The sequence below is a fragment of the Aythya fuligula genome, chromosome 7, assembly GCF_009819795.1.
Source record: "Aythya fuligula isolate bAytFul2 chromosome 7, bAytFul2.pri, whole genome shotgun sequence".
Lineage (NCBI taxonomy): Eukaryota > Metazoa > Chordata > Aves > Anseriformes > Anatidae > Aythya > Aythya fuligula.
The window spans coordinates 18,790,670-18,804,587 of NC_045565.1; the positions used below are offsets into that span (position 1 = coordinate 18,790,670).

At 36.1% G+C, this 13,918-nt stretch overlaps 1 protein-coding gene across 1 annotated transcript in view; it reads right to left on the bottom strand.

Annotated features, from left to right (window-relative positions):
• Positions 1–2,243: 2,243 nt before the first annotated feature.
• Positions 2,244–13,918, bottom strand: part of FRMPD2 (FERM and PDZ domain containing 2) — a 62,708-nt gene continuing 51,033 nt past the window's right edge. Inside the window, exons 38-45 of the mRNA XM_032191179.1 lie at positions 12,779–12,864; positions 9,738–9,760; positions 8,306–8,454; positions 6,553–6,643; positions 5,088–5,422; positions 3,488–3,703; positions 3,149–3,211; positions 2,244–2,315 (exon numbers count right to left, since the gene is read on the bottom strand). Of these exons, the coding sequence (XP_032047070.1) occupies positions 2,244–2,315; positions 3,149–3,211; positions 3,488–3,703; positions 5,088–5,422; positions 6,553–6,643; positions 8,306–8,454; positions 9,738–9,760; positions 12,779–12,864 (1,035 nt within the window). The remainder of the gene's footprint in view (positions 2,316–3,148; positions 3,212–3,487; positions 3,704–5,087; positions 5,423–6,552; positions 6,644–8,305; positions 8,455–9,737; positions 9,761–12,778; positions 12,865–13,918) is intronic.

The window sequence follows — 13,918 nt, forward strand, 5'->3', positions numbered from 1 at the left end:
AGTGAGGATGTCATTAGAGGAATTATTATCATGGTATCAGTTTAAAAGCTCTGAATTGTTATATTCCTACAGGATAAGAACATGGAATATGGCAGAATATCTCAGAAGGTGGTAGTACCCACTTTAGGGTTATGCACAAGAGGTACCATCATGACGAAATCTGCCTTTACAGGAAGTTTAAGAACAATCCCTCACTACCAAAGGATTATTATTCCCATTACTATTGGTTAGCAGTTAGTATCAAAATGTCTTTTTCATAAAAAGAAATTGAAATGCAATTCAGTGTTTTCAGAAATCTTTTTAATATTCCTGTAAAACAGGAAACACTTCTGTCAAACAGATGGAAAGATGATGCACAAATGTGGAGTAACAAATAGTGCCATAAAGATTGTCTTCCTAATCCAGAATTGTTCTAAACTACAGAAAAGACACCTTTGCAAGAAGTACAGAAATATTTTTACTGAGAAGCTTTTTAAAGTTGCCATGGTACAAAAAGTGAATTGTGCATTTGTGTGCAGTGTTATCTTGCATAGAAGTACATGTACAGTAATCAAAACCAAAATGAAAGGCCAAATAGCAAACGGAGGTAACAACAAGATGAATAAAAATTTGGCTGAAGATACTGGACAAAATTGTGCAAATAATCCTCCATATGCAACATAAATGTAGTGTATTCAGAATGTGTGGAGAGTAATGCTTCTTAGAAGGCTCAAATTCAGTTAATTTAAGACAAAACATTAAATTCTGCTTATATTTATACTGATATAGGTCCAGGTTTATTTCACTGATTTAAAGTTACTTTGGATCTCTATCAGTATGTTTGAAATTAGTGTCTGGCTCACATCATAAATTCCATTTATATCTTTTCCTCACTTCCAACAGACTATATGAGGGCAGAAAGCAAAACATGGCTCTGGGCTTTTATTATAATTGTTTTACAATGGCTTTTTCCAAAAGCCATACTTTTAATTTGTTTAATTCCTCATTCTTTCTGAACATAAATCTCTCATCCATAATTAAAATAAACAGCTATTTTATTGTCTTGTCTCTTCTGCAATTTTATAATCAAATGCTTCTTAATATCTCCTGAAATCAAGGAAGTTTTAAAATATGTACAATTCAGTTAAATAAGTGCAGTTATAATTTCCTGTGTTTTAAAGTTACTCTCCCAATGCACATCTAAAAATTCTGCTTCCATATACACCATCTTCTAGATAAAGGTATTAGAAGTACTCACATAGAAAACAGCTACAATCTTACAAATGTGAACAGTAGATTTCTGCTCAAATCCAAGCTCACACTAACAAAAAAACTTTTTTACAAGAGTAATAATCTGTACAGAGAGTTATTTACTCTAATTTAAAGAAACCAATGGGACTTCCCATAGATTTGTTCAGTGCGTAGGTGAGAATTACAAGATAGTTAATCAATGGAAAGGTTTAATGGAAGATGAAATGTATGTATGCCACAAGACACACACAGTCATTTCATTTGGTTTTGTATTGCATTCCTTTTTACATGGATGTGGAATAGAAGAATACTGACCTTATCTACAGCTGCTCATATTGCTGGAAAATATTAATATCCCGTCCAGATATTAGAACTATCTTGTTGCTTTGAAGACAGATAGTTAAAGGTTAAAGGTATCCTATTTTTCTATCAGTTTCTTGATTTAAGATGTCCAGTGATGGTGGTTTAAATTCCTGTGCTGGAGTGATGACTGGAAATGGTTCCACATTGTTCAAACAACCACAAGTAACCAAACTGAGTCCTTCCACACAAAAGCATGATTAAAAAAAATACTGATTTGCTGTCCAGAAGCCAGCAGTGCACAACTGTATGTAAGGGACAACTAATCTTCCAGCAAAACCAGCAGTCTTCGATCTCTTTAGTTGGCCTCTGAATAGTAAAGCTACTTTAAAAGGCTGCTGCCCCGTTGTCATAGTACAAAAATATTTTCCTAATAATTAATATATTATTCAACAGAACACACAAAGTGTCCATGACAATTTAACAGCAGTGTTGCACTTGTGGCTTGCTGTTTCTCCAAACTGTATGCCGAGATTTAAATGGTTTACCAAGGGGATGTTAAGCAAGGTTTTTAAATTTCTTAGAAATCCGAGCAATCTGACAGAGCATGTTGTGTAACACTTGTCTGTGCTGGCTTGACGTCCCTTTAAAGCAATTGCTGAGTGGCCCCTGGAGTCCAAGGGGGATAGCAACAGTGAAGAGAACTGTTGCAGTCAATAGGAATCCATTGCTTGAAGTTTCTGAAGGACTTCCAGAACAAATTCATAACAGAATAGATACTGATCCTGCATACAGAGACACCAGTGTGAAACATCCAATTAAATATAACAAGAGTTCTAGACAAAAAAGGATGGACTGGCTGTCATGCTGTTTTTAACACCAGCATCTTTGTAACAGGGATACAAAAATTTAGATATTTGAGAGCATCCTCAATCTTTTTGTTCCATAACTCGTAAAAGTTCAGGAGCTTTTTTTGATTCAGTGCAGTACCTGTAGGCATGTGCTTAAATCTCACTGAAGTCAGTGGCTGTTAACTATTTTAATTTTAATCATGTGCTCAATCATTTTCCTGAAGCTTGTGCTTAAATACTTGCGTACAAGAATAATTTATCGTAATCTTATTTTCTTCCCAATTTCCATTTCCTCAAAGTTGTGTTAACCTTATTTTCTCTTTTCCTTTGTGAACACACTTCAGGGGTAGGTATATCTCAGCACTAGAAGGACAATGAGAGCTCAGCAATTGCAAGAATTCAACTGAAGGCTGCAGTTTTGCAGGGTAGAGTCTCACCCATTTCATTGGTGAGCCCCGCTTTTCTTTTTACCCAAAGAAGACATGTATCTGTACTGTATTGGTGCTTTGAAATGAATTTCAAGTGCCTGCAAGCTACCCTTAGAGGTTATTTTCTGTTTTTATTTTTTTTTTCTTAATTTCAGCTAGCTAGTAAGGAACAGATCTTCCATATTTAAATATAGACACCAATTGTATGCAAAGCTGTCATTTTCCTCATAAGAGGGCTAAAATTCAGCTTTAAGCCAGAGATTTATCAAAGCATGAGGATATGTACCACAAATGGAAACTTTTTAAGATCACAGCCTAGTTAGAATATTGAGAACTTACCTTAGTTTGGATCATGCCAAAACGCTGCTCTCTCAAATCTCTCACTACGTGTTTAATGTTGAACTATCAGAAGAGAAAACAATTTTTATTTTATTGATGTTCAAGTTATGAAAAATGACTTGAACATGTTCTGTTGGGAAAGCTGGGGCCCAGTTCTTCTACAAATAGTGTTATTATCTCTCTTTTGCAAAAGAACAAAAGCATCATTTATTCCATTTTGTTAGGATTAATTTCTACCAGGAGTAACATATGTAGTAAGATACCTACATATGTTGTTGACATTTATATCAGTAATATTTATATTTACTGTAATATTTAACAATTATGTTTGATACTTACGCATAGGTCTTTTTCAATATAGCTCAGCAGAATTTCAGCACACAGCAAAACTCCACTTCTTCCAATCCCAGTACTACAGTGAGCAACAATAGGTCCTGTCCTGTGAGCTTTTCTCATGTAGCAAATAAATTTTACAAGCTGCTCAGCCAGTGTGGGTGTACTATGGTCTGGCCAAGTGGTAAACTGCAAATGCCTTATAATTCGTTTTTCTTCTGTCTGGAATAGAATCACAGAATCACAGAATTTCTAGGTTGGAAGAGACCTCAAGATCATCGAGTCCAACCTCTGACCTAACGCTAGCAGTCCCCACTAAACCATATCCCTAAGCTCTACATCTAAGCCAGAAATGCTTATCAACTGGAAGCTTAGTAACATAGCTATATAAATTCAATAAAAATGCAAATAAATACAAGTAAAGTAAATAAATACAAATAACATTTTCATTCCCTATTGTTTCTTATGTCAAAAAAAGTTAAATGAAAAAAATGCATAGTATTGTATTATACTGGTAAAGACTTCTATTGTAAAGACCTGAGTCCAGTCAGTAACTTTTCAGCAAAAATGATTGTTTAGGTAACTGAAGATTTTCGGTATAAAGCATCCAGGAACTGTAAGGACTGAAGCCTTCCAAAGTCCAGGTTAGCGTGACAGTGGATTCCCTATTGACTAGGTTAAAATGAATACGAAAGACCTACCTAGATTTTTGCCATTAGAAGAATTTGAATGCATGCCTGGATTTCTGCTGAAGTAAACCTATGATTCTCTATTAATTTGATACTGGTCCAGTACAAATGTTGCAAAAATAACATGTTCATTGAAACAAGATAGGAACCCAATCACATATATGAGCCAATATTCCTATTATCTTTTGGATAGACCCATATCAAATTACTATGTTTACACTCAGTGACATAAGGTGAATTGTGTTTTCTTAATACAAATAGCTGTCTTGTTGGAAAACTAAGTTAGTCTGGCACAAGTAAGAATATATAAATGATTCCATTAATCAGTCTTTCCCACAGAAATTTCTGCAATGTTTTGTTTCATATGGAGGCAAGACTGATGGACTTGTCCCAGTTTCCACATTCTTACAATTGGGTTCTGTATTTGTTAGTTCTTCAAAAACGAGTTGTTCATTTTATAGTTTCAGATGTGTTCATGTCTTTTCACAAATGAAAAAAGTTATCATTCCTTTTAAATACTAGGATGAAAGCCACCTTCTTTAAATCCTTCCTTCCGCCCACTGTTACAGAATATGAACCCACTCAGGCAGCCCTTACTAATCTGATTTGGTAAGAACACCAAGCAATTCTGCAAAATACTGAACACTGCAACTCTGTGGCTATTAAAGGACTAACTCTTGGACATTCTCACCAAAGTGTTTTTAATATTGGATCCATGGCTTGTTCAATAAGCAAAGAAGCAGCATTTCATTTACCTTAATTTCCTTCCTGCTACTCAGACTTTTACATTCCTAAAACTGTACTGAGCAGACGTTACAGAAAACAAACAAACAAAAACCAGTAATACCAGTATTTAATCATGTAAGATAACCAATCGATTGCTTTGTATATGAAAGTATTAACTAGACTCAACTTACCTGCTTGTTGATCATTTCTATTATTCTAACTATGAAGTATTCCAGAATCTGGTGACTGTCTAGCCTGAGATGGAAGTTAGTTAAGTCTATGGAATCATGTGGAGGTTCAGGCCAGTATCGATGACATTTCACTTTTCCTAGCTCCACTTCTTTCGTCATCATGGCAATCACATCTGACTCACTCTCCCAAATCATCTGCCAGAAATCCGCCATGGTGGAAGGCAAAGGGCCTTGGGTTATAATATAGAAATGTTCCTCTTCTTCAACTTTCATTCTAATATAACTTGCATTAATGTAGCCATTGTTTTCTCCCAGAGGAACTCGTGTCTTATCATCTGGACAGAAACAGAAAGTTACTGTTTCAGTTGTAGATCTGAAATGGAGCTGTACCATACCTAGCACCTAGGAGATGGGGTACCTCAGCCCCTAGCTGTGAAGTATGCCTCTGTTTTTTAGAACACATTTGGCGAGCAGCACTAATATTAATCATTGTTAATAGTAATTCGTGGAGATAAATTGTATGGTTAACTGCAGCTTTATTTCTCATAACATACTTGCATAACAGTCTGACAGTCCTTCTAATTACCATAGAATTGTTGGCAGTAATTCAAAATAGTGAATCCAATACTGCTATGAGTGTATGGCATGGGAATATTGTCAGTGGATATTGGAGTTATAAAACAAGATAATTTTAAGAACCTGTACTTTATCATGAATATAGAGAAGTAACTGTGACAATTTTGCATATGTTGTTCTGGTGCTGCAGTTTACAATGACATCAAGGGTCCAGAAAGTGTTCTTCTTCTGTCATGATACCTCTCAGGGAATCAACTGGCAGTACATTGGAAATTGGGATTTGAAAATCCTTGTTAACAACAGTCTTTCAGCTCTTGGATTCAAATCTTCCTTCTAAAATCACTTCTCATTAGTGATCTAAAATCACTGATTACTTCTCATCGGTGATGAAACTTGTTTCTGACTTAGAGCTGAGCAGCTGAAAGATCTGGTTGGTTATTTTATGCTTTCAAATATTTCTGAAAGAATCTTGGAGCTTTTCAGGAGCAACATAACTCCATGATTTCCACTTTACTTTTCAGAATTCTGCTGTGTCAAAAGCTGTAGATTTAAAGAACTGCTACTATAGTTCAAGTTACACTTGCCAACACAACTGTAGCAGATCACCATCTCTGAGAAAGAGAAAAGGAAGCACCAAGACAGCTGCCCCCCTGCCAAACCAAATCCTGCCTTATAGATGATGATACTTTGGAAAATTACTTCCCGTGCAATGCAGACATCCTTATGTCAACTCTTAATTTCTCAGAAAAATCTTAACATATTTCATTATTAGTAGAGCTCTCTGTAGCAAGGGATGTGGTGGGATTTACCTCCTACATCCCAGCATTATAGATGTTTTCTGGTTTCCGGTGTTGTCCACTGAACATATGTGCTTAGTGTGCATACTTACATGGAACAATATCTTGATATCTGTTTTTATCCCTGTTCTCTTGTGCTTTGCCAGTTCTGCAGTCATCTGTTGGTTTTACATGTTCTAAAGCCTATATCAAAGAGAAATAGTCAATCCATGTTCATATCCTTTATGGAAAAACTACAGAGTCAGCATGAGCAAACTTTACTGTTGTATGTGACCCAAGACTGCTAAGCAGACTTCTTAAAGAAGAGATTCAGGACACTGTTCCCTAAACTGATACACAAGGAATTCAAATTGCCTAGGGTTTTCTTCAGTCTGCATAAAATTTCTGGAGATTTTTAATGAGATTTCCAACCCACATCTTTAGCCCCTGTAATTACACATCCCTATTATATAGTGCTGTAAAATGAATGTTTGGAATAGTGACTTGGCCAAAAATCAGCACTCATAATCGATAACATGCAGACTGAAGAACCAGCTATAGCACTGTTACCAGATGATGAATGTCAATGAGTACTTTTCAATCACAGAGGAAGTGGTGGATACAGGGAACAACATCAGTGGTGTTAAGTGCAAATCATATGGTCCTAAGTACTTCATAGCAAATTTAGGGGAACACAATGCAGTGTAGCCAGGAAGCAAGAAGGTGAAAGTTAATTTCATTCACAGTTTTGAGTTACCTTCACTCTTCTTTTTCCGTTTACCTTTTTGCTATGCATTGCACAATGCTCAGCCCTCATGTTATGCCACTATACAGTGTATATGGACTGAAATACATTTGACAGTTAAGATCTTCATCAGTTACTACAGCTTTTACTCAGGAAACATATCCATTGACTTTGGTAACCACTACTTTTCCTGTTAGATCTTTATGTTTTATGAGCAGATGCATGACTCAATTCATAGCGTACTATGCCTACATCTGGAATGGAATGAAGGGAAATTAATGCACGTTTTCGAGCTCTTGGTGAAAGTCAACAAATGCTATACATGTGAACCTATGCTATTTTGTACCCAGAAAGTCAGCCATAAGGCAAGTGAGAGAGATTGATAACACTCTAAATAATATGGAAAAACAGTTGTAAGCTATTTCACTGGTAATGAGTGCATCCTTTAATGAAAATTCTGGCATTGTGTTGAAGAATTATGAAACAATCTTTCTTTGGGAATTTACTGATAATCCCCAATACTGAGTACTCTCTATGTATACCAAAACAAGAGATTTTATATGCTTTCGTAATTTTACATTTTCCATAATTTATTTGCCATCAGATGTAATTGTGTATTTTCATTATTATGTATGTTACTTTCTATTTTAATTGCACGAAGTCCCTGACCTCAATAACATCTTGTGGCAATGAATTCCATGGATCACTGGAGCACTGCATAAAACATTTTCCTTTCATTGACTAAGTGTTTGAATTTCTTGCTTTAATGCAGCCCCTAGAATAGCTCTTGGGCAGATGTTCAGGAGAGCTGAAGGGGCAATAAGAAGAAGTTAGTCAATATTAAGGTGATTCTTATTGAACTTTTGTGTATTTATTTTTCATTCCATGTGGGCAGGATCTTTGGACAGGAAACAGTGTAAGCCTGACTGTGTAGAAAGAGAGAGATCCAGATAATGTAGCAGCACCCAAAAAGCAAAGCAGACACCTGACTTAACTAATCCTTTGAGAAAGTGGAGTCAGTGAAGATATACAATTGCATCTCCCATAAAGTATGTTGAAGGCTGCTAAAAGTCACTTAGCTCTGCTAAACACTCAGGTCTTAAAAATGAATTACACTTTACCATAAACTCTTTCAACACCTCTTGATTCTCAATCCGTGACTGAAGGCCTCGAATAAGACCTCTAACACCAGTCCTTGGACATACTCCAGTCAGTGATGGTTTAAAATTAATTAAGTGAATCAGTTCGTCTTCAGAAACAAAGGCTCTGCCTATATATCAACAAAAAAACAAAGGAGTTTTTAATGATTATTGTTCATAGCGTAAATCTTGGCTTTAAAAACCAGAGGGCTGCAGTACTTAAGTATATTTTAGCATATTCTGTGTAAGTGAAATTTTAAAAAATATATATTTATATATTTTTGGCTTACTTACGTGTATGGCAGAAAGAAGAATAAATCAGTACCATGGATACAACCAGCAACATGTTTTGTGGAATCTGGAAGCAGATCCAACTATTACAGCTTTTTGCTTTATATGGTTTCTAAATACAGTCTGTTCTAAATAAACCTTGCTGCAGAATTGTAAACTTCAATATTAACTTATATTGATATAGGAGACTCTGGCCACATCTTCACAGGAAATCATCTTAATGTTTCCAACAGTTTCCAGAAAATTAGTATCGCCATTCCCCTCTGCTATAAATATTTCTTCCTCCCTGAAGTAAGAAAGTATCTTCTGTTCTCTTCATCTTAATTCACACTCTCCTTTAAGAACAAGATGTGAAGTATCTTTGATACACCAAAACCAGGATTTGCTTTTAGTAATTAACTCATCCTGAAGTATATGTTCTAACGCAACACTTGACAGATTAAGACTAAGAAGGATAAACATTTAAGTCTCCAGAAATATCCCTGTTCTACTAGGGCAATTGAAAGAGAAGGTGTACTTCTTCAGCAAATTCTGTTACTTCCATAGAAAAAAAAACAGTAGTTTCTTTTGTAGAAAATAGTGGTTCAAGGCAGAGGAATTAAGGAATTAGTCCTTACAGCCTTAAGTGAGCGTTGTCAAAGAAAACCATGCCAATTGTTGCAAAGAAAACCTGATGTGTTCCACAGCTGTACTGTAGGCTAAAGACAAAGAGCAGTGTTTTTTTGTGTGTGTGGTTTTTTTTTTTTTTTTTTTCCTTGTTGGATATCATTGCTACCTTTAACTAACCTTCATTGTAGAAGTGTTGTGCTTGCTGTCCTTGTGTCTTGGGTTACAACTGGCAGCCACCTTGCCTGAGCTTCTAAGACACTTTGTTCAGTTCCTGTTCTCTGCCCCTCACACATGCAAGGGTGTTTCTGTTAAAAAGTCAACTGAGAGTGCCAGTGAGGACAAATCCCCCACTCTAGAGAGAGCTATTTCCTATACACATCTCTTCTTTTGCTATTTGTTCATCACAGTTAGACTTCTGGGTCATTGCAGTCCTGGCAGGAGGAAATCACCAGCTTTTAAACATCCATAGTTTTGCAGTTAGAGTCTGAGCCTAACTCACTGCAGATTCACACACCTGGAATTTCATTGCTGTTACATCTATAAGATGAAAACCATTTTTGATCCTACTGTACATTTCTACACCTGAATAAGGTGCCTTAGAGGATTAAAATCATATTCCAAATGTTACTTTCATATGACCAAAGCCTCAAGTCATGTTGCTGTCATGTTGGCATAAAAACATTGACTACTACACTGTTTTTAAGTATTGAACTTCTCTTGTGATTAAGAGAAGCCCTTCTTAGTATTTTTGAACAAAAAAGTGATTTAAATAAACTAATCACGAACACCCAGTGAGTAGCGATTAAAAATACTGTGGACGCCTTTATGCAGCTGTGGATCAAGACATCAATTCACAGGTGAATTTTGAGTTGTAGGGGAGAAGTAAGGGAGAGAAGAGGAGAATGATGTCAAGGACCTATAATAACCACATTTTATATATTACTGGAATTCATTCTTAGTTCTCAACACCTTCTTTTACATTGCCTTTCACATATGAAAGAGGCCTTCTACCCTATTCAGTTTGTTTACTGTATCTCTTGCAAGATAAACCATCTGCTTTTATTGTATTAATTTTAGGCCAAACTAAGAAGTTTAAGTTCTCACTTACGCACTGGGAAATTCCCATAAATTTTGAACTAAACTTCAACATTCATTTTTTTTTCCAGCCCATGCATCACTTATTTGCACTATCCAGTAGTGTACAATGTGAACAAATGTCATGATGTTGCTCAAATTAATTCAATAGCTTTCTTTTCTTTCCTCTTACTTCCTCGCTTTGTGCGCCTAATCAAGTATGATTAATGTACTGAGATATTTTCCTTTGGGGAAGGAACTCTATGTATAACATTACAGAAGAGGAAAAAAAAGCATAAAGTTGCCCATCCTTTGGAGACTAGAGCTCCAAAGCAGAGGTGCTTGAAGTAGTGGCAAATGGATGGTGGCCACTAAGGCTGCCCTTCCTGCATTCAGTTAACTATACTCATCCTCCTGTTCTTCCCTCCCACAGTTCTCCAAACAACTTGGAGAGCTCCTATGTAGGCTACTTTCTTGTGGATGTTACAAAGGTTTGATGGCCTTCATATGTATCAAAGGTTAAAATCGTGTCCTGAGTGGTCAGACTTTTGAGAAACAAAGAGGAAAGTCTTAACTTATACATAAGGGATTAGCACTGATCCCACTGTGGATATATGGAGGAGCTGGCTTATTACATTAACGATACAAGAGAAGTTTTTGCATGGTTACTTCTAGGCAGGATGGAAATCCTGTGAGGCATATCATCATCTTCATTGTTCCAGCTGTCTGACTCAGACTGCTGACTCTGTCTTCTGCAACCTTCACATCCCGCATATTTCTGTGATCTGTAAAATAGCATTAGTTGAATGGTTTTATGGAAGTGGCAGAAGCTGTGTACAAAGGTGTTGTTTTTGATCTATTTTCAGTTGAATTTCAACTTTCTTGAACAACTGTTTTCAAGAATTACTGTGAACTCTGAAGAGCCTAAGTTCAAGGACTATTAAACTAATATAAACACTCCTGTATTTTGCCTGGAGCACTATTATCTGCATTTTTTCTGAGAGATGAGCAAATAACTTGTATAAAAAAACTACCAGAAAACATCATTGAGAGTAAAGTTTCTCAGTTATAGACAGTTTTCATGTATGACCCAGATTTTTAGTTATTAGGTAGGCCTATTTATTTAAGGTATTCAGAGAATTTTAGAGCACTTCTATGTTTTTTTTTTTAGGTAGATGATATGCCTACAGTTCAGAGTACATCAATGCTGCTTGCAGAATAGATTAAATATCCCTATAGTGGCTAACTCCAGTACTCTGCAGATCTAATATTAAACTATTTGAATAGGCTTAAGTTTACCGTAGTTTTATATAGGATAGGATTGTGTATGATCATAATACATAGTATAAGAAATAGTAAAAGGTACTATTAAATTATGATCTTACTCTCCATCTTAAGTAACAGCCTTGCAAATATCAGTAATCATTGAGGGCTGTGCATGTTCAAGTTACATAAGGATTTTGCAAGTAGAATATATGACTACCAGAAAGTACAGGTAATAAAGAGATTCAGAACACAGAACAAGGCACAGAAAGTTTGTTTATTTGCAAGACAACCAGAAAAGCTACAAGTTATTCTTATGTATGATAACTTTGCATTAGCCATAGATGCACTAAGCATCTTGCACATAGAACAAGGTAATTCAATAGCAATCACACCTGATTACCTGGTATACCACAAGATAATGTTATATTAGTGATGAGATAATAGGCTCAGTGCCACTTGCTATGTTCACATGGATATTTTCACTTCACATGCTCTCAAAGGTTCTTTCAGTTTTGTTCTCTGTAAGCAGGTAATTTAAGGAAGATTGTTGCCCCTTAAAGATCGGCCAACTACTCTTCTTAGAAAATTTTAGATTTCAAATATAAGTGTTCATTCCTTTTCCTATTTATATGGGCTATAAATGATAAAGACAATCATGTATCATATATTCTGTATCATTGTAGTAAATGAAATTGCCCATGTCTTATCAATGCTACATTATTCTTTGATCTCCCATTCTACTATACAGTTGAAGTAAAATTCTTCTTTTCTTGTACTCTGTATCCACATACTTCCTTAGGAGCAATACCCTCAAGTTCTCATGATTCCTAAATGTCTGGAGTTCAGTATCTGCATCACTACAGCCATACTAGCACAGAGTCTGCACCAGGCTTCAGGACCTGCTGGGAAAACTCAGTAAACCCCATGGGAAGCCTGCCCACATTAACACAGTAGTACTTCCCTGTGCTCCCCTCCTCCTACCAAAGGCACATCTGCATGAGCTTCAGGTACACCTAGAAGCTTCTATTTTATTCCTCCCAGTAGCTGTGTGAAAGCTGTTTAGCCACTCTTACTGCAGATGGAGCTGCGTTTCTGTATTCGTATTTTTTGGAACATGAGTATATTTGTATACCATACCCAGACAGCTTTGGAAATAGAAGAGTAAGCTATCCATGATTTTTATTTTAGTAACGTTACTTTGTTTGAAAGACTTACCTGTCTGAAGTGTTACTGATGAAATCCTGATTGTCTTGTCCATCCAGTTGTCGTTGCAGAGGGAAACTGTGCATGCTTTCTGGACCCTGTAGATATAAAATTAGGAATAGGTGTAAAAAAAAAAATCAATACATAGAAACATCAAGAATGTAGTCAGTGACTTTCATCAACATTTTTTCACAGATTTGACAAAAATGTTTCCTTTACTCAAGAAGGAAAGTAAAGTAGTTTCCACTTTTTAGGGAAAAAAAAAAAGTCTATACAACTTTGACTTAGCTTTACAGTATCTACTTAGAATAAAAAGCCGTATCAGCTTTTTATATTTTTGAGCTTCATAACAGTGCTGTCTTCAGACACCTCTACAACCTAGCATGCACAGCTAAATGTTGAAAAGGTTTGTGTTAATTATATCCTCTCTGATCTCGTAAAGAAAGCATGATCACAGGAGTTATGAGTCACACTCTGCTCCTCACCTCCTAGCTCTTGGCAGCAGAAAGCACCAGTGTTTGAGTTAGCTGGTAATAATTTCCCTTTTTATCTCAGACACAATGAGGCCAGCTGTTAGGAGCAGGGTGCAGCTGCTCTACAGAAGAAGCACTCAACTGAGAAGGCAGGCCCTTGATTGCCCTCCAGGTGGAGTAGAAGCAATAGTACTGGTGGCTGTTTTTCAGTCCTAGAGAATGACAACTGGGTCCTGCATTTAGATAATGATGCAGGACATCTGTCTTTGCTATGTGGAAGTGGCTCTTTCTCAGCTGTAACACTCGACAGATAATTATTTAAATTTTAATTCACAGGGGTGCTTCTTCATCTTCTTTCCCTGATTAGTATTCCAGATGCACTCAGAAACCACCCTAGCATATTACGTAGTATAGACTGCTGAGTACCCCACAGAATCTTAACAGTATCTGCCACTTTTTTTTATAATTTATTTAATTTTTTGCTTTTATGCTTGTATTTCTCCATTAGAATATGGGAATTCATGGCTGCACACTTAACCAGGAATTCATTTACCCAGTTTCTGCATCTACCAACTACCCTGACTAGAAAACACAATATGGATTTCAGTTTTCTTTTTTTGCCAAGGAAAAGTATTTTACTGCTGCTGGTTTTTTTTACATTTTTTTTCCAGTAGCTTGT